At 46.8% G+C, this 24838-nt stretch overlaps 1 protein-coding gene across 1 annotated transcript; it reads left to right on the forward strand.

Moving 5' to 3' along the window:
• The first annotated feature begins 464 nt into the window (after positions 1 to 464).
• On the forward strand, positions 465 to 17050 carry LOC124665916 (thaumatin-like protein). Its single transcript, XM_047203270.1, is given in 4 exon segments — positions 465 to 554; positions 16453 to 16507; positions 16510 to 16532; positions 16535 to 17050. Coding segments are annotated over 4 exon segments (561 nt in total). The 3' UTR covers positions 16928 to 17050.
• Positions 17051 to 24838: the final 7788 nt, after the last annotated feature.

The following is a 24838-nucleotide window of genomic DNA, read 5'->3' on the forward strand; positions in this document are numbered from 1 at the left end:
CAAAGCAAGAACACTAGAGGTGTTTAAGTTCTTCACACTCAAATCCCACCCAAGCAACAAATGCTAGGATGAGATTGGAGAGAAAGAACAATGGGGAAAGTCAACAAAAGACTCCAAGATCTAGATCCAATGGGTTCCCCTCACTTAGAGGAGAAATTGATTGGTGGGGATTGTAGATCTAGATCTCCTCTCTCAAATCCTCTAGAATGGGCAAGAATCATGGGAGGAATCAAGAGGGGAAGCAAGTTCTTCAAATAGCAACAATGGAGCAGAAGAATGGGAAGAACTAACTCAGCTCAAGGTGGAAGAAGGTTATTTATAGCTAAAGGGAAAAAATAACCGTTGGGAAAAAAGACAGCAAAAACTCGCAGGAAAAATCGGCCCAGCCGGCGCACAAGCCGGCCGACCGGAGCAGCAGCCGGACAGGCCGGCGTGCAGCCCGACCGAACCGAGGCCTAGGCCGGATGGGGCTGCTGGCCGCGCGGGGCCGAATGGGCCTGGGGAGGCGGCCCAACTGGTGCAGAACCCGGTCGGGCTGGGGCACGCGCTGGCAGGTCGGTCACCGGCCGGATCCTGGGCCGGACCAGACCGGACGACCCACTGGAGGCGGCCCGGCTGGCACAAGCGCCAGATCCGGCGCATGCCGGGTGGGCTGGTGGCCGGGCCGGTCAGGCCGGTCGGCGGCTGATCCCTTCCCTCCTCTTTTTTTCTTTTTAATCTTTTCTCCTTTTTCTTTAATAACAAATGTTACCGAACTCCGAATTGAGTGAAACCAATTTTGTTTGAAAGATAACAACAAATGCTATTCTATAGAAAGTGAAAACACAAGAATCTGTAGGAGGGATTTTATCATGAATATAAACGGTAGAACCTTATATCATGAATAACCGGTAAAATCACCCAACCTTGAAAATGCCATAGAAGAGTCATACGAACTCCGTTTTCGATGAACTTGAGCTTGTTTTAAAGCTAGCAACAAGCTCAAGAACCTCACACAGACAAACACCAAGAAGCAATAGGGATATGCAAAGTATGCAAAGGATTGAGCTCCCTAAGACGATGCGATCAAGTTACCCAACCGAAAGCCCCTCTTGATAGTGTTGACGTCAGAAACCCCCTGGCGGGCAGAGACGGGCAACACAGTAGAGCCGGGAACAACTAGGGCTGCGGCTGGCCCCAGTCCCTCAGAGCGACGGCCCGCAAAGTCTCCTGGTCGCACGTCCGATGCTATCGCAAGGGCGTGCCACCTGACCTATACCTGGTCGGGAAGGTGTGGATGATGCCTCGCTTAGTTCCTGCATGGCATACACGTAAACATTAAATACGAGCCTCGATCGGCTCTCAGGTTATCCTGTGAATCGGCTCAAAGAGCCGATCCACCCATGATTCGAACGAGGTGTCCGAATATATGGTGGTCCTGCTTGATCAAGATAACGCTAATTACATCTACGACGATTTAGGGTTTTCACCGCATAATCGGATCATCCTACTCACGATTGGGCCTCGCGCTCGCGCACGGTGACCGTAAGCCGATCCTAGATAGGGCCTAAAAACCAACACGAGGTTGATCCCCGGAACATCCTTTCTAGGGCTAGCAAACGTCACCCTACACGCCGCTGGATCCTCCAACCCTTTATAGGGCCTAACTAATGCGGATGTTAAACTAATCCTTGATGAAACAAGGAGCAATCGTAACGGATCAGATCTACTAAACTATGATCAAGCGGGGTGCCGCCCCTACACCTAAGATACGTGTAAGGGCGGCTAGATGTGCAAGGGTTGCATAACGAAAGCATGTAATTCGAAGAACAATGCTAACCCTAACACATCTAAGATAACTACGTTGCTCGCCATCAAAAAGGCTTCAGCACGAGCAACGCATGAACAACGTGGGCAGGCTTGTGCTTGCCTAGATCGCAAGATGCGATCTAGGCAGCATGGTGCTTACCGGAGAAACCCTCGAGACGAAGGAGTTGGCGATGCGCCGAGATTTGTTTGTGTTGAACGTTGGTTGTTGTTTATTCCATAAACCCTAGATACATTTTTATAGTTCAAGGGACTTTCTAATTCAGGCGTGCACCTAACCGTGCACGGGTAAAACTCTAACTAACCGACACGCAATCTAATATGTTACAGATACAAGGGCAAACTAGCCCAAACTTTGCATGTAAGGCCGATTCACGTATTTCTTCTATATATATATTCTCCCGAGTCCATCTTGATCGCGGCCCACCTCCGACTCGGTCAAATTCCGGTGATAACACATGCCCCCTGGTTTTGGAAATGTCATTTCCAAAATCATTATGCTTATACCCCATCGGGTCATGTCATCTCGTCTCCTTAACTTTATCACCAATCTAAAAAATGAAGGAACGTCTTCTCTTAACCCTGCCGATAGCCAGAGTCAGGCGCCCCTCAAAAGAGCCGATGGTATCACATCAGCCTCTATGATAAACGGGAGCAAGGTCAACCTAATTGCCCCTCCAAACGGTAACTTGCGCCCTTCGTCTGAGAAACTCAGATCTCCAAATTGCCGCCCAGACAGCTCTACGGATCTCAGATCTCAGCCGCGCCGTCCCAATCCTTCAGCGCATCCAATGGCGGAATCCTCCAACGCCACCGCCATGATCTCCGGACTGAAGGTAATCCTCACGGCCCCCTAGCCACATGCATCAATGTCAAGAGTAAATAGCAAACACCTGAATTAATGTTTCCTCCCACTATCAATTTTAGGTTTCAGACATCCTGCTGCCACATCCTTCTCTCGCAAATTCTATGTGCCTTGGTCCTCGTTCTTCCGAGAGCCCCGCCCTCTTAATTTCATGCGAAGCTAACAGGATCCCCTTTGTGAATCAGAACTTAGATCTGACCTCCTGGGCCGACTGCCTGCGAGCCTGGCCTAACCCCCCTGAGGGTTGGGTGACATGGTACAACAGAGTATCCAAAGCTCATTATGCCACCTAGGAAGCCATAGGGATAGCCGATGCTCTGTCCTTATCATTGTCTCCTCTTGAGAAGAATGAAAACATTCTGAAAACCATCGGCTATTTCTGGTCTGACGCACTGAACTGTTTCATGTTTGGCCATGGCCCTATGACACCCACTCTGCTGGATGTGACCATGATCACGAGGCCTAGACATTGCATCCCCAAGCCCTTCGCATTCAAACTGCCGAAAGTCCCTTTCACCCTTTCTTCTAAAAAGAGTGTACCAGCTGGGGTGCCTACCTCAATCGTTATATGAAGACCAAAGGCCCTGTGACGGAGAGAGAACACACAGCCTTCCCGAACTTTTGGTTGGAACACTTCATATTCTCGTGGCCCATCACTTGCCCCTACCAAAAATTACCTTTCCCTAGCCTATGAAGCTGGCCAAAGGCACCCATCTTGGTCTAGGCAAGGCTGTTTCTTGGAGAGGTCTATCGATCTCTTCAAGCGATGTCCGTCAAACTGTTCTCTCAAAAGACGAGTTAAAGCGGCGGTCCCGGTGGTTTATTCGGTTATGGGCGCAGCTATACTTTCAGAACCAGATCCCAGACTTCCCACCTTTGACCTCCTGCACCTTCCCAGATGCTAACGGCAAGGATATCCGATGCACCAGCTATGGCCAAGCTTTGTATGGTCTCCCAGGCAGCAGGCTGATCCCTAAGGAAGCAACAGGGTGGTTCAAGATCTTCTTCCAAGGTTTGGACAACCCCCTGTTCTTTCCTTATACTGAACCGGAGAATTTTGAAAATCCAGTCTCCTTTCGATTGGATAACTTTGCCAATGACGATAGCACCCAGCATCTGTATTCTATCATGATTCGCCCTTGCTTCCTCCCCGTCGGCATGAGTACCTCGAACCGGATCATCAAGCCTGGTTATGAGTGTTATCAACCGGTAGTGGTAGCCCGACAGCTTGGTCTCGGGCAGGTGCCGCCACACTTCTTCTTACACCACCGACGACAAGCAGAGCTGAACTGCCTGACATACTCACTGGCCAAAGGTGTTACACCTTCTTTGACGCTTTGGCCATCCTAGTTCCCCACAACCTCCGTTTCTCCTTTACCACCGACGGTTTCGAGACTTGGTGGTCCATGTGGAAGACCCATGTCTTCAGAAGGGCTTTAGGACCGCTGTTGAGACAACTCGATGCCGAGTATGACATCCCCGCGAGACCCGTGTACTATTACTCACATATTTCTTGTAACCGCTTATGGTAATCGCCTGGTGACCTGACTCTATCTTCCTAGCAGCAACGAGAGGGCCCGGTTCCCAAGCAAGCCGACGGCTCCCCCTTCATATTTCTTCCTCCGGCTCCGGTGGTTCTCTTCTGCCAGAGCTCGCCACCCCTGAAGAAAGTCATAATGCGAGCCAGCCGATTCCTCCGAAATCGGCTCCCAAGAGTAAAGCCACTTTGGGGCCAGTTGCCCCCCGAGCCTCGACTCAGGCGAGGATGGCAGTGAGGAAGGTGGCTGTCAGGAAGACCCTGAAGCGCAAAGCTCCTTCTCAGGAAAGTTTGCACGTAAGTTGATCCGTGTCTTAATCGAACACATTTGCCTTCCCAATCTTTGTAACACGGTTGTACCTCTTCTTCCAGGCTTCTACTGAAGAGAACTCCAGTGAGGGAGCACAGTCCAGTCCAAGGGACTCTTCCCCAGATGACACAGAAAGGTCCACTACTCAGAGCCAGACGGATTCGCCAACGTCGGCTTCTCAGAAAAGGTCGACTTCCGAGCCGGCTGTCCTTCAGGTTCCGATCCAAACGAGGTCGCGCATGAAACGTCGATGCTTCAAAAGGGCCCGCTCAAACCCGCAAGTCTCCTCGCCAAGCCAGGAAGTTTCAAATGTAATATACTCAGCAGTTCGTGTTCCACATCGTCTTGCCACTAACTGGATTGCCTTACCATTTCCCTTGCAGACTGATGGGACTTCTAGCGGGAATGTTGAAGAGGTGCCGATGCCATCTGCTGCCCTTGGCCTGTCCAATTCGCCAGGCGCGACTGACCAAGTAGCTAACCTAGCCCAGGCTGCCGTAAAGCCGATCGTCACAACATCGGCTTCCCTTCCTTTCTTGGGAGAGGTAAGCTCTCTCTCTCTCTCTCAAGCCCGCTCTTTTCCTTTGTCGTGTGCTCATGCTGCTCTTGTTCGTCTGTAGGGGTGTGATCCTTCAAGCTTGTTGACGTTCGACCCCGACTCCATTGAGCCTGCTGTTTCCAAAACAGGTGAAGAGCCAGACGCTAGCGCGATCGACGGCCCACTCCAACGCCTCAAAGTCTTGCTCTCCTCCTCGGTCGATACGCTGGTCGAGAACCCTGAGGCAATCAAGGGTATCCTCGAGGACATCCAGCCCCGTCTCCCAGTAACGCTGCAAGTTAAGCTTTGGCAGGCAGTGTCTCTGCCAGTTTTCAGGTCAAGGGTGCAGTCGGCTCGTCAAAGGATTACTCTTCGCCGTGCCCAACTCCCGCTGAGAGCCGATATTGCAGGCAAATGTCAACGGCTCAATGAGAAAAAAGCCGTTCTAGACGCCAAGACCGCCACTTCTGCTCGCAGCGTCAGACTTGCGACCTTGCGCAAGGAACTAGAGGACCTTGAGAAGAGGGCCATGGAGACCAAACAACTTATCCAGGACGAGGAATCCCTCATTGCTTGCTCCCAAGAGGAAGCAAAAGGTCTCACGACTGATCTGAAGGCTGACCTGGCTGAAATTCGTGCCATGAGCAGCCAGCTGGTGATGGGGAGAGACGAGGACGACGAGGCCGAGATCGCCGAGGTGGATCGAATCCGTGCCGATGCTCTTCACGCCCTTAATGCTTTTCTTCAGTAGGGCCCCCTTGTGTAAACTGATGCCTGTAAACTTGCCTTGCCGCACTTGTCCAAGTCAACGTCGGTGCATCGGCTCTGGTTGCGTCGCCAATTTGATTTTTTTTTATATATCGTCAATTTCCGCCAATTTCCCTATCGGCCGCCAGTATTCCTCCGCACATGCTCAACGGTGTCGCCGCATGCCCATATGATTAGGTGCCCCCCCGAGCCGATTCTGCCAGGAATTGCTGATATCGGCTCTACGGCTAGCCAAAAGACTACGATGTGAACGTCGGCTTTGTTAGGAACAATGTGGATTTCTTCCAGTGCCTCAGCCGACGCATCCCATTGCCCACTAGATCGACGTTGAGCCCAGACCGAAACATGGTGAGGATGATTTTTTTTTTGGCCGATTCCTAGAGTCAGCTTTTATGTTAGTAGGTCCACGCTGGTCTGGCGGTATTCCTCCATAGATCTTTGGGGCCAATCTCACGGATCGGCCGTGCCGCGTTTGCCCATACATAGTGTCGGAGCTGGTCGCGTGGAACGGTTCCTTCCTTGTCGTCGCTGTGAGAGCAGCTACCCTCATCTCCGTCCCTACCATAGTGGTGTCCAAGTTCCGGACGTTGGTGTCGAGTGGGGATCTTGGTTGGCACTCCTCAAGGTAAGTACGCTCCACCATGTTAACGGTGGACGCCGGTGAAATCGGTACTCCTGGTGCTGCCAATGCGCATGGCAACGGCGGACGGGCCTGGGACGCACTTTCATGCGAGAAACCCTTCCACTTGATGCCATGGGAGAGAGTCCTATGGAAAGAGCCGATGAGTTCGGCTTCGAGGGTTGCCTTGATCTCGTCATGTTTCTTCTTGAGCTCATCGGGTAGATCCTCGTACTTGACCGGAGTGCTGATACGTCTCCAACGTATCGATAATTTCTTGTGTTCCATGCCACATTATTGATGTTATCTACATGTTATATGCACACTTTATGTCATATTCGTGCATTTTCTGGAACTAACCTATTAACAAGATGCCGAAGTGCCGGTTCCTGTTTTCCTGCTGTTTTTGGTTTCGAAATCCTAGTAACGAAATATTCTCGGAATCGAACGAAATCAACGCCAAAGATCTTAGAATCCCCGGAAGCATCCGGAACACACGAGAGGGACCGAGAGGGGGGCACGGGCCCACCACACCATACCCCGGCGCGGCCTAGGGGGCCCGCGCCCCCTAGGGTTTGGCCAGCCCTTCGACCCCCGGCGCCGCCTCTTCGCCTATAAGAAGCCCCTGGATCAGAAAACCCGGTACCAATTGACGAAACCCACGAAACCTCGCCGGAGCCGCCGCCATCGCGAAGCCAAGATCTGGGGGACAGGATCTCTGTTCCGGCACCCTGCCGGAGCGGGGAAGTGTCCCCGGAAGGCTTCTCCATCGACACCGCTGCCATCTCCACCGCCATCTCCATCACCGCTGCTGCTCCCATGAGGAGGGAGTAGTTCTCCATCGAGGCTCGGGGCTGTACCGGTAGCTATGTGGTTCATCTCTCTCCTATGTGTTTCAATACAATAATCTCATGAGCTGCCTTACATGATTGAGATTCATATGATGATGCTTGTAATCTAGATGTCATTATGCTAGTCAAGTGGGTTTTACTTATGTGATCTCCGGAGACTCCTAGTCCCACGTGTGTAAAGGTGACGAGTGTGTGCACCGTGTGGGTCTCTTAGGCCATATTTCACAGAATACTTACTCATTGAATGGCATAGTGAGGTGCTTATTTATATCTCTTTATGATTGCAGCATGTTGTATCACAATTTATCTATGTGCTACTCTAGCAATGTGTTATTAAAGTAGTTTATTCCTCCTGCATGTGTGCAAAGGTGACGAGTGCGTGCACCGTGTTAGTACTTGGTTTATGCTATGATCATGATCTCTTGTAGATTATGGAGTTAACTATTGCTATGATAATATTGATGTGATCTATTCCTCCTACATATGCATGAAGGTGACAAGTGTGCATGCTATGCTAGTACTTGGTTTAGTAGCGTTGATCTATCTTACACTAAAGGTTACTTAAACATGAGCATTATTGTGGAGCTTGTTAACTCCGGCATTGAGGGTTCGTGTAATCCTACGCAATGTGTTCATCATCCAACAAAAGTGTAGAGTATGCATTTATCTATTCTGTTATGTGATCAATGTTGAGAGTGTCCACTAGTGAAAGTGTAATCCCTAGGCCTTGTTCCTAAATACTGCTGAGTTACTACTGCTTGTTTACTACTACTGCGTTACTACTGCTGAGTTACTACTGCGTTACTACTGCTGCAATACCACCACCATCAACTACACGCCAAGCACTTTTCTGGCACCGTTGCTACTGCTCATACTTATTCATACCACCTGTATTTCACTATCTCTTCGCCGAACTAGTGCACCTATTTGGTGTGTTGGGGACACAAGAGACTTCTTGCTTTGTGGTTGCGGGGTTGCATGAGAGGGATATCTTTGACCTCTTCCTCCCCGAGTTCGATAAACCTTGGGTATCCACTTAAGGGAAACTTGCTGCTTGTTCTACAAACCTCTCGCTCTTGGAGGCCCAACACTGTCTACAAGAATAGAAGCTCCCGTAGACATCAAGCACTTTTCAGGCGCCGTTGCCGGGAGGAAAGGTAAAAGGCTCTCATACTACGGTCTCGGGTAAAGTATTTTTCGGCGCCGTCGTGTGTGTGCTCAAAGCTATTTCCTTTAGATCCTGCAATTGCATCTTGTTGTTTCTTGTTTACACTAGTTTGGCATAATGTACAAGAGTGAGCTTCTTATTCTATTTCCTGATTTAAAACATGGATTGTTTGATGCGAAAATTAAAAAACCTATGAAATCTTATTTGCATGCTTGGTAGTAATATTAGTATGAACGTTTCGAACACCATTGTTGATAATGATATAGAAAGTTCTAAGCTTGGGGAAGCTGGTTTTCATGATCTTTTTAGTCCCCCAAGCATTGAGGAGAAAATTTTCTTTGATGATACTTTGCCTCCTATTTGTGATGATAATGATAGTGGTCTTTTGATGCCACCTACTATGGAGAGTAAATTTTGTTGTGATTATACTATGCCTCCTACACTTGATGAGAATAATAATGATAGCTACTTTGTTGAATTTGCTCCCACTACAACTAATAAAATTGATTATGCTTATGTGGAGAGTAATAATTTTATGCATGAGACTCATGATAAGAATGCTTTATGTGATAGTTATATTGTTGAGTTTGCTCATGTTGCTACTGAAAGTTATTATGAGAGAGGAAAATATGGTTGTAGAAGTTTTCATGTTACTAAAACACCTCTCTATGTGCTGAAATTTTTGAAGCTATATTTGTTTTATCTTCCTATGCTTGTTACTTTGCTCTTCATGAACTTGTTTATTTACAAGATTCCTATGCATAGGAAGCATGTTAGACTTAAATGTGTTTTGAATTTTCCTCTTGATGCTCTCTTTTGCTTCAAATACTATTTCTTGCGAGTGCATCATTAAAACTGCTTGAGCCCATCTTAATGGCTAAAAAGAAAGAACTTCTTGGGAGATAACCCATGTGTTATTTTGCTACAGTACTTTGTTTTATATTTGTGTCTTGGAAGTTGTTTACTACTGTAGCAACCTCTCCTTATCTTAGTTTTGTGTTTTGTTGTGCCAAGTTAAGCCGTTGATAGAAAAGTAAGTACTAGATTTGGATTACTGCGCAGTTCCAGATTTCTTTGCTGTCACGAATCTGAGCCCACTGCCCTGCAGGAAGCTCAGAAAATTATGCCAATTTACGAGCATGATCCTCAGATATGTACGCAACTTTCATTCAATTTGAGCATTTTCGTTTGAGCAGGTCTGGTGGCCTAATAAAATCCATCTTTACGGACTGTTCTGTTTTGACAGATTCTGCCTTTTATTTCGCATTGCCTCTTTTGCTATGTTGGATGAATTTCTTTGATCCATTAATGTCCAGTAGCTATATGCAATGTCCAGAAGTGTTAAGAATGATTGTGTCACCTCTGAACATGTTAATTTTTATTGTCCACTAACCCTCTAATGAGTTGTTTCGAGTTTGGTGTGGAGGAAGTTTTCAAGGGTCAAGAGAGGAGGATGATATACTACGATCAAGGAGAGTGAAAGCTCTAAGCTTGGGGATGCACCCGGTGGTTCACCCCTGCATATATCAAGAAGACTCAAGCGTCTAAGCTTGGGGATGCCCAAGGCATCCCCTTCTTCATCGACAACATTATCAGGTTCCTCCCCTGAAACTATATTTTTATTCCATCACATCTTATGTGCTTTTTCTTGGAGCGTCTGTTTGTTTGCTTTTGTTTTTGTTTGTGTTTGAATAAATTGGATTACATCATGCTTGTGTGGGAGAGAGACACGCTCCGCTGGTTCGTATGAACACATGTGTTCTTAGCTCATAATATTCATGCCGAAGTTTCCTCTTCGTTAAATTGTTATATGGTTGGAATTGGAAAATGATACATGTAGTAATTGCTATAAATGTCTTGGGTAATGTGATACTTGGCAATTGTTGTGCTCATGTTTAAGCTCTTGCATCATATACTTTGCACCCATTAGTGAAGAAATACATAGAGCATGCTAAAATTTGGTTTGCATAATTGGTCTCTCTAAGGTCTAGATAATTTCTAGTATTGAGTTTGAACAACAAGGAAGACGGTGTAGAGTCTTATAATATTTTCAATATGTCTTTTATGTGAGTTTTGCTGCACCGGTTCATCCTTGTGTTTGTTTCAAATAAGCCTTGCTAGCCTAAACCTTGTATCGAGAGGGAATACTTCTCATGCATCCAAAATACTTGAGCCAACCACTATGCCATTTGTGTCCACCATACCTACCTACTACATGGTATTTCCCGCCATTCCAAAGTAAATTGCTTGAGTGCTACCTTTAAACAATTCAAAATTTATTACCTCTTATTTGTGTCAATGTTTTATAGCTCATGAGGAAGTATGTGGTGTTTATCTTTCAATCTTGTTGGGCAACTTTCACCAATGGACTAGTGGCTTCATCCGCTTATCCAATAATTTTGCAAAAAGAGCTGGCAATGGGATTCCCAGTCCCAAATTAATTAACAAAAATAGACACTCCTCCATGGTATGTGATTGTTGGACGGCACCCGAAGGATTCGGTTAGCCATGGCTTGTGTAAGCAAAGGTTGGGAGGAGTGTCATCATAATAAAACTAAAATAAAAAGGCACTCCTTCATGGTATGAGATTGTTGGCGGGCACCCGAGGATTCGGTTAGCCATGGTTTGTGAAAGAAAGGTTGGAAGGAGTGCCACCCAAAAATAAAATAAAATGGGAGCCGCTCTTTGAAGGTTTGTCTGGCAAGGGGGTTAGAGTACCCGCTACCATTCGTTGACAACAACATACACCTCTCCAAACTTTATTTTTATGCTCTCTTTATGTTTTCAAAATCAAAGCTCTAGCACAAATATAGCAATCGATGCTTTCCTCTTTGAAGGACCATTCTTTTTACTTTCAATGTTGAGTCAGTTCACCTATTTCTCTCCACCTCAAGAAGCAAACACTTGTGTGAACTGTGCATTGATTCCTACATACTTGCTTATTGCACTTATTATATTACTCTATGTTGACAATATCCATGAGATATACATGTTACAAGTTGAAAGCGACCGCTGAAACTTAATCTTCTTTTGTGTTGCTTCAATACCTTTACTTTGAATTATTGCTTTATGAGTTAACTCTTATGCAAGACTTATTGATGCTTGTCTTGAAGTGCTATTCATGAAAAGTCTTTGCTTTATGATTCACTTGTTTACTCATGTCATATCCATTGTTTTGATCGCTGCATTCACTACATATGCATTACAAATAGTATGATCAAGTTTATGATGGCATGTCACTCCAGAAATTATCTTTGTTATCGTTTTACCCGCTCGGGACGAGCGAGAACTAAGCTAGGGGATGCCGATACGTCTCCAACGTATCGATAATTTCTTGTGTTCCATGCCACATTATTGATGTTATCTACATGTTATATGCACACTTTATGTCATATTCGTGCATTTTCCGGAACTAACCTATTAACAAGATGCCGAAGTGCCGGTTCTGTTTTCTGCTGTTTTTGGTTTCGAAATCCTAGTAACGAAATATTCTCGGAATCGAACGAAATCAACGCCAAAGATCTTAGAATCCCCGGAAGCATCCGGAACACACGAGAGGGACCGGAGGGGGGCACGAGCCCACCACACCATACCACGGCGCGGCCTAGGGGGCCCGCGCCCCCTAGGGTTTGGCCAGCCCTTCGACCCCCGGCGCCGCCTCTTCGCCTATAAGAAGCCCCTGGATCAGAAAACCCAGTACCAATTGACGAAACCCACGAAACCTGCCGGAGCCGCCGCCATCGCGAAGCCAAGATGCGGGGACAGGATCTCCGTTCCGGCACCCTGCCGGAGCGGGGAAGTGCCCCGGAAGGCTTCTCCATCGACACCGCTGCCATCTCCACCGCCATCTCCATCACCGCTGCTGCTCCCATGAGGAGGGAGTAGTTCTCCATCGAGGCTCGGGGCTGTACCGGTAGCTATGTGGTTCATCTCTCTCCTATGTGTTTCAATACAATAATCTCATGAGCTGCCTTACATGATTGAGATTCATATGATGATGCTTGTAATCTAGATGTCATTATGCTAGTCAAGTGGGTTTTACTTATGTGATCTCCGGAGACTCCTAGTCCCACGTGTGTAAAGGTGAAAGTGTGTGCACCGTGTGGGTCTCTTAGGCCATATTTCACAGAATACTTACTCATTGAATGGCATAGTGAGGTGCTTATTTATATCTCTTTATGATTGCAGCATGTTGTATCACAATTTATCTATGTGCTACTCTAGCAATGTGTTATTAAAGTAGTTTATTCCTCCTGCATGTGTGCAAAGGTGACGATGCGTGCACCGTGTTAGTACTTGGTTTATGCTATGATCATGATCTCTTGTAGATTATGGAGTTAACTATTGCTATGATAATATTGATGTGATCTATTCCTCCTACATATGCATGAAGGTGACGAGTGTGCATGCTATGCTAGTACTTGGTTTAGTAGCGTTGATCTATCTTACACTAAAGGTTACTTAAACATGAGCATTATTGTGGAGCTTGTTAACTCCGGCATTGAGGGTTCGTGTAATCCTACGCAATGTGTTCATCATCCAACAAAAGTGTAGAGTATGCATTTATCTATTCCGTTATGTGATCAATGTTGAGAGTGTCCACTAGTGAAAGTGTAATCCCTAGGCCTTGTTCCTAAATACTGCTGAGTTACTATCGCTTGTTTACTACTATCGTGTTACTACTGCTGAGTTACTACTGCTTGTTTCTTGTTTTCTTGCGTTACTCTTGCTGCAATACCACCACCATCAACTACACGCCAAGCACTTTTACGGCACCGTTGCTACTTGCTCATACTTATTTATACCACCTGTATTTCACTATCTCTTCGCCGAACTAGTGCACCTATTTGGTGTGTTGGGGACACAAGAGACTTCTTGCTTTGTGGTTGCGGGGTTGCATGAGAGGGATATCTTTGACCTCTTCCTCCCTGAGTTCGATAAACCTTGGGTATCCACTTAAGGGAAACTTGCTGCTGTTCTACAAACCTCTGCTCTTGGAGGCCCAACACTGTCTACAAGAATAGAAGCTCCCGTAGACATCAAGTGCCTTCCGCCATCTCGGATGTAGATGGCGATGTTGCGGATGTCGAAGGTTGTCCCACCGGGCGTGCCAGAATGTGTTGACGTCAGAAACCCCCTGGCGGGCAGAGACGGGCAATACAGTAGAGCCGGGAACAACTAGGGCTGCGGCTGGCCCCGGTCCCTCGGAGCGACGGCCCGCAAAGCCTCCCGGTCGCACGTCCGATGCTATCGCAAGGGCGTGCCACCGACCTATACCTGGTCGGGAAGGTGTGGATGATGCCTCGCTTAGTTTCCTGCATGGCATACACGTAAATATTAAATACGAGCCTCGATCGGCTCTCGAGTTATCTCGTGAATCGGCTCAAAGAGCCGATCCACCCATGATTCGAACGAGGTGTCCGAATATATGGTGGTCCTGCTTGATCAAGATAAAGCTAATTAGATCTACAACGATTTAGGGTTTTCACCGCATAATCGGATCATCCTACTCACGATTGGGCCTCGCGCTCGCGCACGGTGACCGTAAGCCGATCCTAGATAGGGCCTAAAAACCAACACGAGGTTGATCCCTGGAACATCCTTTCTAGGGCTAGCAAACGTCACCCTACACGCCGCTGGATCCTCCAACCCTTTATAGGGCCTAACTAATGCGGATGTTAAACTAATCCTTGATGAAACAAGGAGCAATCGTAACGGATCAGATCTACTAAACTATGATCAAGCGGGGTGCCGCCCCTACACCTAAGATACGTGTAAGGGCGGCTAGATGTGCAAGGGTTGCATAACGAAAGCATGTAATTCGAAGAACAATGCTAACTAACACATCTAAGATAACTACGTTGCTCGCCATCAAAAAGGCTTCAGCACGAGCAACGCATGAACAACGTGGGCAGGCTTGTGCTGCCTAGATCGCAAGATGCGATCTAGGCAGCATGGTGCTTACCGGAGAAACCCTCGAGACGAAGGAGTTGGCGATGCGCCGAGATTTGTTTGTGTTGAACGTTGGTTGTTGTTTATTCCATAAACCCTAGATACATTTTTATAGTCCAAGGGACTTTCTAATTCAGGCGTGCACCTAACCGTGCACGGGTAAAACTCTAACTAACCGACACACAATCTAATATGTTACAGATACAAGGGCAAACTAGCCCAAACTTTGCATGTAAGGCCGATTCACGTATTTCTTCTATATATATATTCTCCCAGTCCATCTTGATCGCGGCCCACCTCTGACTCGGTCAAATTCTGGTGATAACAGATAGTGCGGCTATCTATCCTACAATCCGGTCTCCCAACAACCACCTTGAGACCGGTAAAAGGAAAACCTAGCAAGGCCATACCTTTGCCTTGCGCATCCCGCTTGATCTTGATGATAGCTCTTCAAGCTCCACTCAAGCCGGAATGTCTCACTTGATCATCGTTGCTTCGTGAAGACTCACAAATACTCCCCCATACACCATGATGGGAAAGCTCCATTGATGCACATCCTCACATGTCCATTATCACCAAATGGACGGCAAGCTTCAAGTATGTGATCCACTTGAGATGCTCATCTTGAACTTGCCCAACTCAACCTTCTATCTTCTCATACTCTATCATAATATCTTGAGGTGTATAAATAATTCTTCACTTGGAATCAAGCTCTCAAGATCTTGATCATTCATTGCATATCACATAAGATAGAGCATGAATAATATTGAGTTCCACATAAGAGCTCCATCTTCATTTCTTCTTCTTAATCATATCACATATATATCTTCAAATCGATGATCTTGATTCCAATACACAAGGTGTATCTTTATCTTCATGGCATCCATACTTGAATCCAACACATGGAATACAAGTAATACCTATGGAATATTCCTTCATATAAACTCAATGAAAACGTTAGTCCATAGGGGTTTTCATTAATTACCAAAACCACACATAGGTGCAATATACCCTTACAGTCCCTTTGCGTCGGGGCAGCCTAACGGCCTGATGCATTTTGTCCGGCGAGGCCGTCCATGTGCTCTATTCAAACTCATCTCAAACGCAAACTAGTGCAATATTTTGAAACAAATTTAATATAGCAACTGCCAAAAAAAGATGTTTAAACTAATTTATAAACAAGCTAGATGTTCTTAGAAGGCCCCACCTTGTCATCCCCGCGGAGGCACTTCCTACTGATACGTTGCAAATGTATCTATAATTTTTGATGCTTCATGTTTGTTTTACACCAATTGCTACATGTTTTGTTTACAGTTCATGGCACTTTTATGCATTTTTTTGGAACTAACCTATTGATAAGATGCCACAGTTCCAGTTTCTTGTTTTCTGCTGTTTTCTATTTCAGAAAAGTTGTACAGGAAAATATTCTCGAAATTGAACGAAACAAAAGCTAAACTTCCTATTTTTCCTAGAGCGAAGATCGAATCCAGAGGAGAGACGAGGAGGCGCCACGGGGCGGCTAGACCAGGCCTAGGCGCGGCCCAGGCCCTGGCCGCTCCTAGGGGTGGTCTGGAGCCCCTGGTCTCCACCGACCTCGCCCTTCCGCCTATAAATACCTCCCGATGCAAAAACCATAAACATACAAGCCTTCGTCCACGAAAAGTTCTATAGCTCCGCCGTCGCCGAAAACAAAATTCGGGGGATGATACGTCTCAAACGTATCTATAATTTTTGATGCTCAATATTTGTTTTACACCAATTGCTAAGTATTTTGGCTACACTTCGATGCACTTTTATATAATTTCCTGCACTAACCTATTGACAAGATGTCACAGTGTCAGTTACCTGTTTTCTGCTGTTTTTATATTTCAAAAAAGTTATACAGTAAATATTCTCGAAATTAGACAAAATAAAAACCGAAGTCAATATTTTACCGTAACAGACAGAGTCCGGAGGGGGGAACGAAGTGGCGCCGGCCAAACCACCTCATGGCACGGCCTAGGTGTGGCTCCCGCCTAGGGTGGTGTGGGCCCCTCAGGCGGACGACGACTGTGGCGGCGCATTTTACTGCAACGGGGCCGGCGGCACCACAAGTTCACAACGGCGGAGATCACGCTGGCGGCGACCCCGCGGCGCTGGACTTCTACGACGTGAGCCTCGTGGACGGCTACAACGTGGCCATCGCCATGGCGCCGTACCACGGCTCCGGCGCCAACTGCCGCGCCGCCGGCTGCGTCAGCGACCTCAACAGCGTCTGCCCGGCCGGCCTGGCGGTGCGCGGCGGGAACAAGGTGGTGGGGTGCCGCAGCGCGTGCGCGGCCTACGGCAACGCCGAGTACTGCTGCACGGGGCAGTTCGGCGGGCCGCAGCAGTGCAAGCCGACGAGCTACTCCCGGCTGTTCAAGCGGGCCTGCCCCAAGGCCTACTCCTACGCGTACGACGACCCGACCTCCATCCTCACCTGCAGCTCCGGCACCTCCTACGTCGTCACCTTCTGCCCCCACCGCCGCTAGAGCTAGACCGTATCGCCGTCGTTCCAGACATAGAGACGCTGGCGTTGTTGCTGTTTGTTCTTGGTTCTTGCTGTCTCGTGGTACTGTTAGCGTCGGGATAATAACACTAGTAGTGTTAGTAGAAGCGGTGAACTGGTGATTGGTATACTGCCCAGTATGGTATAATGGTAATGTTACATGTTAGAACCATGTTCTTCACTTGAACTATCTCGGTAGAATTCTACTTCAGAGCTCCTGTGTGCTTGTATTCAGTTTGCAGTCGTTCATTTTTCCTGCATCGATCTGCCTTCGATTTGGTCGTTCAGATCTGATTGTTTGAGCGCTGTACTGTAAAAGGTGTTCTTCAGATCTGAATTTTTCATCACTGAGCATTGGGCACTGTCCCTGGGCAGGCTATGACTGTCGTCCGTCCGTCCGTAGGGCGTCGTGCAGTGCGCCGCATTAGCCAGGGAGGGAGATTTTTCTTGTCACGGAACATGATGATTGTTAATTGAGGAGGAGGTGCGGGATTCGAGGCACATCCTTTCGCTAGAGTTTTTCAACGGGGTGCAGGACCCGACGAAAAGCTCGTCGGATTCCGCGAAATGCCGCAGCGGATCTTCTTCTGGTCTTCTCGCGCGCAAAATACATTTAAGATCCCCGCAAAATGACGAAGAAATACGCAGGCTCGAAGCTAACTTGGAGACTGGCAACTCCGGTTGCCTTTCAAAGCAATGGTACTCTCTACCAACCCAGTCCACAGTACCCTTCCTAGCTAAAATATGTTGCATCTAAGTTTTGATTAAAGTCAAAGTTTGTAAATTTAATCATTTATATTAATAAAAATATAAACATATACAACAAAATAATAATATTTTAAGAATTATTATGAAATATTTTTTATATTATATGTATTTAGCATGGTAGATCTTTGTATTATTATCTATATTCTTGTTAAAGTTTGCATAGCTTGATTTGCATGAAAAATTATACACAATATAAAATAGACAGAAGAGAGTATGTCAATAGCAAGTCGCACTTATGGATCATAGGATTCTCTTCTGAAAGTTGTTCCCAGCGGGCTGCAATTACTCCAGCTTTGCTTCCTTCCCGGAGCACATCCATTTGCGCCTGACGCCTCCGTAGTCGTACAAACATCATTTTACAGCGTTTTCACGAGTACCGTGGTTACTTTCTCGCCGGCGATCGTTGTAGTCCTAGTTGCCGAGTTTGATCATCTGCTTTAGCCGTACGTGATCGCTGCTTGCGGTACTAGTTTGAATCGTGAGGCATCACCTTTTTTTTCATGTTTCAAACTGTGATGCGGTATTAGTTATCTACGGAGAGAGCACGTGGCGGGATCCAAGCATTTCATAGGCGGATGGAACCACAGAGGACATGTTCCATACCGTTTCGATCGGGCACGGATACAAGGGGTGCGTTTGGTACACTGCACTCCTTTTGTTGCATGAGTGGAGAAGAAAACTATTTTGTTTGGTCGCCTGAGCTGCTTCGTGTTCTTGCATGACATGGGTCCTAGAGCACCGCCATCGGCCTTGCTATCGCCGTTAATGGGGAGTTTGGGGTGTCACCGGCCTCGCCGTGCCATTACTAGCCCCGCGCTCGGCTGGCCCGTGGCGGCCGCGCTCGGCCTCGTCCCGTGCTGGCCTCACCCTTGTTGGGGCTATGGAGTTGATGATGAGTTTGGAATTTTTTTAACTTTATTAGCTGGTAAGTAGAGGATTAGCAGATACGCGATAATAATACGCACACTAATATAGATCAACCAAACATCTGTAAATTGTTTTTGTTCAGATCTGCAGGCTAATACAGAGCAACCAAACGAAATGGTATTTGAGTATCCAATGATACAATGCAGGCTAACAAACGAAACATTTTTTTTTTTGCACCGGATCTCGTCTCGAATGAGATGGAGATTTCTTCCCACTAGCGCAGTGGTCCAGGAATTGAATGCAGCCTACCAAACGCGCCCAAGATTTCTCAGTCTATCTAAGCAGAATAAGTCTTGTCCAATTCAACCATAGACCCCCCGAAGCATGTCTTGGAGATCTAGGACACGTCACTTGATTTGATTCAAGTGAGTGGATGGAGTACAAGCTCATGGGAGGGTTTCTCGATAAGTGATCAAGGAAACATTTGAGATGGAAAGGTAATAGAGGTAGTCCATAGATCTAACGTAGACTAAAATAAGGCGTAATCCTCTAATGGGCTTCTTTGCTTGGGCCGTCATAATTTGCATTTTATATTTCCCTCCTTCCTTGAGTTGTGAACCGTGACTTGCATATGTAGCTTGGATTTTCTTTAACATGTCTTGACTTTGTCAACTTGCCGCTTAATTTCCACATAAGATTGGGTAAGACTCTCGGTAGAGTTATTTATTACCGCAATAATATTTTCTCACACCTAAGCATACACTAGAAAGCTTTATCAAAATTTGCAGATCGTCTATTTTTACAGATACCCACAAAAGATATTTAAGGATAGTAAAACACAGACAAGCACAAACATGAATATACATGCAACATAATTCATGCATTTGCCACAAATTAACACGTGGAGACATGCAAAAAAAAATCCTATGTCATGTTTGTCACGCCTAGTGAATTCAATGTATAGATCGATTTAGGAAAAATGTCTCGCAATAGAAGAAACAAATAATTTTTTTTCCGGAACAATAGTTTCAACTTATGCAAGTTTATGTTGCAACAATGGACATTTGAAGTGTATAACAAATGATATTATGAAATAATATTTACCAACATTTTTTGTTAATTATTGTAACTAAGAAACAAAAATAAGCTTTTAAATATTTTTTGTTTGATAAAAGATTGTAAAAAATATATAAAAGTTTTGTATAAATAGTACTCATATTTATCGAGTTGCGGTCCTATTTGAAAATTCAATCTGTTGTATCTTCTGTATGTTCGATACTACTTCGATATTAAGAAAAAGTCATAGACTATGATCAAATGAGTTTAAGAAATATTTTGACAAAAATCGAGGGAGATAATACTAAGCCACGACCTTGGACTATGAGAAATAAGTGTCACAATATCTAGCTAGGAAAAAACTCACATTAATGTGTTGGGTGTATTTAGAGAAAGTCATAGCGGATGGTTCAAGTTTATGATTAATGAAGAACAATTTATTTAATCAAAATGCTCTTTTCAGAAACGATATTGCATAATAACCATACCAAATCTAGTTAGCACATTTTTTTATTGATACCGCAAATACAATTCTCAACAAAACATTTTCTATGCATAATTTCACATCATGATAGCCTGTGAATTGTTTAACGCAACGGCTGCATTCGCATTAGAGGAGGTGAGGTTTTTCCTCGTTTCAAACTGTGATGCGGCACTGAGTATCAGAAAAGAAGAGTTATCGAGAGAGCATGTGGCGGGATCCAAGCTTTTCAGAGGCGAAAGGAGCCGTTGTGTAGACGGTCCGTACATCTGCAAGATCCAACAACTACACACGCAGGTAGATCGATAAATCACCACTGTAATGCCGTAGCAAGATCATGTGATCAGAGCAGGGCCAGAGAAACTTTTCCCCTCCACTCTCTCAACCATGTGGGCGTTGCACTGGTAATGGACAAACTGTAGAGGAGTGGTGGATGGAGGGCACATGACCTCGTCGTGGGCAGACAAGTGTCCCCTCGAAACATCATAATCTAATGGCTCCTATTGTGTGGAACACGGCGATTGCCGTTGTGCCTGGGCTCTTGGTCTGTCTGCTGCATTCAGTCCGAGTGAATATAAGGGGAAACAGTACAACTATTTGTTCCAATGCAATTTTCTGATCCAATCCACTTTTCCTTTTCCGTGGTTCGTGTAATTTGTCACGCAACTTTCAGAACGTCAATGTCAGAGAACGATTTCTGGAGTTGGACGTGTGTAATTCGATCTGGTCGAGCTCCAATCCTCCAAAGCGCCCAAACCGTCGAACAAGCCACCGGAATTGAATCCAAGACACTGGCCGACAGGTTGTTCGGCCACCTTGTCCCACGCAAACTCTTCCTAGGTTACTGTCAACCGCAGCAGTGCTCTAGTACTAGAATCAGTAATTCAGACTTGAGAAGCTGCCTCGTTTCGAAGAATACTTCTTCAGAAACTGCTAACCAGCTAGATCAGCTCTCCGGCCCAAGCGGTCCATTCCCGACTTCTTTGATCTGGACATGGACGGATGGCACTTGCTGATCAGCTCCACTACCTGGTTAGAGTAGTAACTTGTACGAGTAGTACCACAGTACCACGTAGGTCTTCTTGGGTTACGACCCACACACTTACTAAAGAACAACTATTCGTGAAATCTTTAGGCCCAGCACTTATTATCCTACCATACAAGGCCCAAAAGTAGTTTCGATTTCCAATCCTACCACTTGTCATGACTTTGTCAACTTCCACTTGATTTTCACATAGGATTATTTATTCCCACAACAGTATGTTTTCACACCTATGGATACACTAGAAAACTTATAAAGTGTTGGGATCATATTTTTTAGAGATACCCACAAAAGATATTTAAGGATATGAAAATATAGACAAGCACAAACATGAATATGCATGCAACATAATTCATGTACGCCAACTTAACACATGGAGACATGCAATTCTTTTTCCCTTTGTCCTATTTCTCATGTCTAGGGAATTTGGATGCAAAGATCAATTTTAGGTAAAATGTGTCGGATAGAAGTAACAAACACGATTTTTTCCGAGGCAATATTCTAAATTTATTCAAGTTTATGTTGCAACGACAACCATTGGAACTGTAGAACAAATGATATTATGTAATAATATTTACCAACATTTTTTTTGTTAATTATACTAACTAACAAATAAAATATGCTTTTAAGATTTTTTGTTTGACAAAAAGGTTGTAGAAAGTATAAACTTTTAGTATAAATACTACTCATATGAAATGAGGTTTGGTGCTATTCACAAATTGGGATTATGACTCTTCTCTATTAGATGTTTCTTCGACATGAAGAAGATGTGCTAGACAAGAATCAAGTGATTTTAAGAGATGTGTTCGCTACTTCCATAAAGGAAAAGTAATCCGGCACAACAACTAACACGGGAGATAGAAGGGAAGACACCGCTCCAGTATGACTCGTGTAGTACTTGATCTCAGAGATCGTTCATGATTCTTTAAAACTTGTGTACTCGATCTCAGATTCTTTTTCCTTTTCCCAGCCTTCAAATACCGGAGCATGATTGGTTGCCCTGCATCAAATCAAAACGATCTAATTTTATCCGAAGACAATAGCGTTGAGATCATGATTGTGTCGAGAATGGTATCTCACGCTCGATCCGCTGGCTGCCCTAATGTCAAATCCCTCGTCGTCGCCAAGTTCATCGAGGACATCAACATGCACGCTGTCGCTGAAGAGGAACAAGGTTTCTCGCCCTCGATCCGTTGGCCGTCTTCGGCATCACCGCATCAGACATGAGCCGCGCGGCGCTATCTTGGCCGCCATCATGGAGCTTCAACTTGAGGATGCTGGGCGAACTCTCTCTTGGTGTGGACTTCATTATGTAGTGTGGGCCGACCCATGTATAGAACCGCCCGGAAGTTCAGGAACAGATGGGTTCGTTTCGTCGTGTGCTAGGTGTCTGGCGCGAACTCTCTTCCCGACATGAACTCTTCTCGAGCACGACATGAACTTCTTTGCCCGTACGGCAAGACAAGGCGCCGATAAAAAAGAGATAGTACCTCGACTGATCCCTAGCCATACGTCAAGCTGCTGCTCGGCCAGCGCCGGTGCCGCGGCGGATACACCTCCAAATCGCTGACCTCTCGGACGACATGATCAGAGCATCTCCACACCCCCCCCAAATAGGCGCCGACAGGGGTGTCCGCACCTCCGTTTGGGGGGCGCCGGCACAACATCCTCCATTTGGGGGAGCTGCTCCCACACCGGTGCCCCAAACAGGCGGTCCCGATAGATAATTTGAATTTGAAATCTCAAACATAACCATAGAAATTCGAATAAGTCTACGAATAAGAAGTTTGGGCCAACACACCCACCAAATACGAATAGGTTTTGCATAAGAAGTTCGGGCCAACACACGCCCATCAGATCGCCGTTTCCGGCGCAAAAAAAGGGCTTTCCAAGCCAGATGATCACATGATCACACGAAGGAGGTCACGGGCGGCGCAACCTCGACGGCTTCCTCATCGGCGGTCGGCGGCAGTTCCGTCGCTGCAACAGGATTCGCGGTCGCCGGGGGGGGGGGGGCATGAACGTCGAGTGTGCCGGGGCAGACATGAACGAGGACGGTGCCGGGGTAGACATGAACGTGGACGGTGCCGGGGGAGACGCCAATGCAGCTCGCGCCGCCATCACCTCTTGGCCGATGCGCTTGCGGTACATCTCGTGCCACGCCCGCGCCAAGGGGTCCATCTTCTCCATGTCGGCCATCAAGATCTTCGATTCTTGAGACATTTTGGGCAACGATAGCTGCGTCGCTTCGTTGGTGGCCTTCATGGCAGCGGCGTGAGCTTCCATCTTCGCCGCCTCCACCCTCTCCCTCTCCAACTCGATCTTGGCATCTTGCTTGTCGAGGATGGCCTTCCACACGACGACGGCTCTATCGGCAGCTTCCTTGTTCTCCACCGAGAAGGAGGTGATCATCTTCTCGATGGAGGCGTCCATGGCTACCAAAACCGGCGCCGCATTCCTGTCGGCCTTGGCCTTCTTGTTGCCAATGGGGCGCCCGGTGGAGGCGCCGGCTGGATCGACCGGCCCATCTTCCCCGTCCTTCAAGAGAGTGGATAGGAGGTCGTCCCATTTCTTGCAACCTTGGAGCTTGTTGTAGCAATGCATAAACGGGAAGTCCTTGTCGTCGTTCATGTGCTTGTACATGTCGAGAGCATTGCGCATCTAACAACATATGATGCAAAACAATGATCAACAATTCATATGCAACAACATTGATCAACAATTCATATGCACCAACATTGATCATCAATTCATATGCATCATCAATTCATATGCAACAACATTGATCAACAATTCATATGCAAATAAGATAGAGATCATACCCAATCGACCATCGTCTTGCCGCTCTCCTTCTGTGCCTTGATCTTCTCGTAGTAGCCGTGGAACTTGCTACACGCCGCCTTGATCAAGTTCCAACGGTGAGAGAGGGTGCCCTCGTTCCGGTTCATCTCCATGGTGGTGTAATCACCATAGTTCTTATTCTCGTTGAAACAATCGAGAATGCGCTTGTAGTACTTGCCCCCGGTTTGGTTTGCGTCGGTGATGGGGCAAAAACTCACTTGCTTCCACGCCTCAATGAGGCATTCATCCTCCAAGGACCTCCACCTCGGACCACGAGTGCCAGCGGACCGCCTGCTCGTCCTCCTCACGCTGGCGCCGGTCTCGGCGTCGATCAGCTCCTCCTGGACTTCCTCCTCACCTTCGTCCTCGTCGGCCTCTTCTGCGTAGTCGTCGACCGGGGGTTTGCAGGCATGGCTGCGTATGCTGCCGTTCAGGATCTCCTCCCCACCGGCAATCTACGCATAAAGTTGCAAACTTTTAGTCGTCGCCGGTGTCTACGATGCACACAACATATAGAAAGGAAGGAAATGAACCTCGTCCTGCCCCATGGACACGCCGGACGTGCTGCCGAACATGCCGTCGTCGGAGAAGAGGTGGCGGGGAAGGCCAGTGCCGTCCGTCACGTGGCCCTCGGTGCGGCGCAAATCAGGCGAATCGTTCAGGTCGGGGAAGCGGAAGGTACCGCTGCCCTGAGCCGTTGATTCCAGCAAGAACGGGCCTTTGTTGTCGACGGTCATGTCGCTGTCGCCGAACTCGGGGGAGTAGCGGGCGCGGCCGTCCATCTGCGACAGCCGCATCTGCGAGATCGACGGCGCGTCCGCGGTGTACCCCGCGTAGTA

Source organism: Lolium rigidum, chromosome 1, assembly GCF_022539505.1.
Source record: "Lolium rigidum isolate FL_2022 chromosome 1, APGP_CSIRO_Lrig_0.1, whole genome shotgun sequence".
Lineage (NCBI taxonomy): Eukaryota > Viridiplantae > Streptophyta > Magnoliopsida > Poales > Poaceae > Lolium > Lolium rigidum.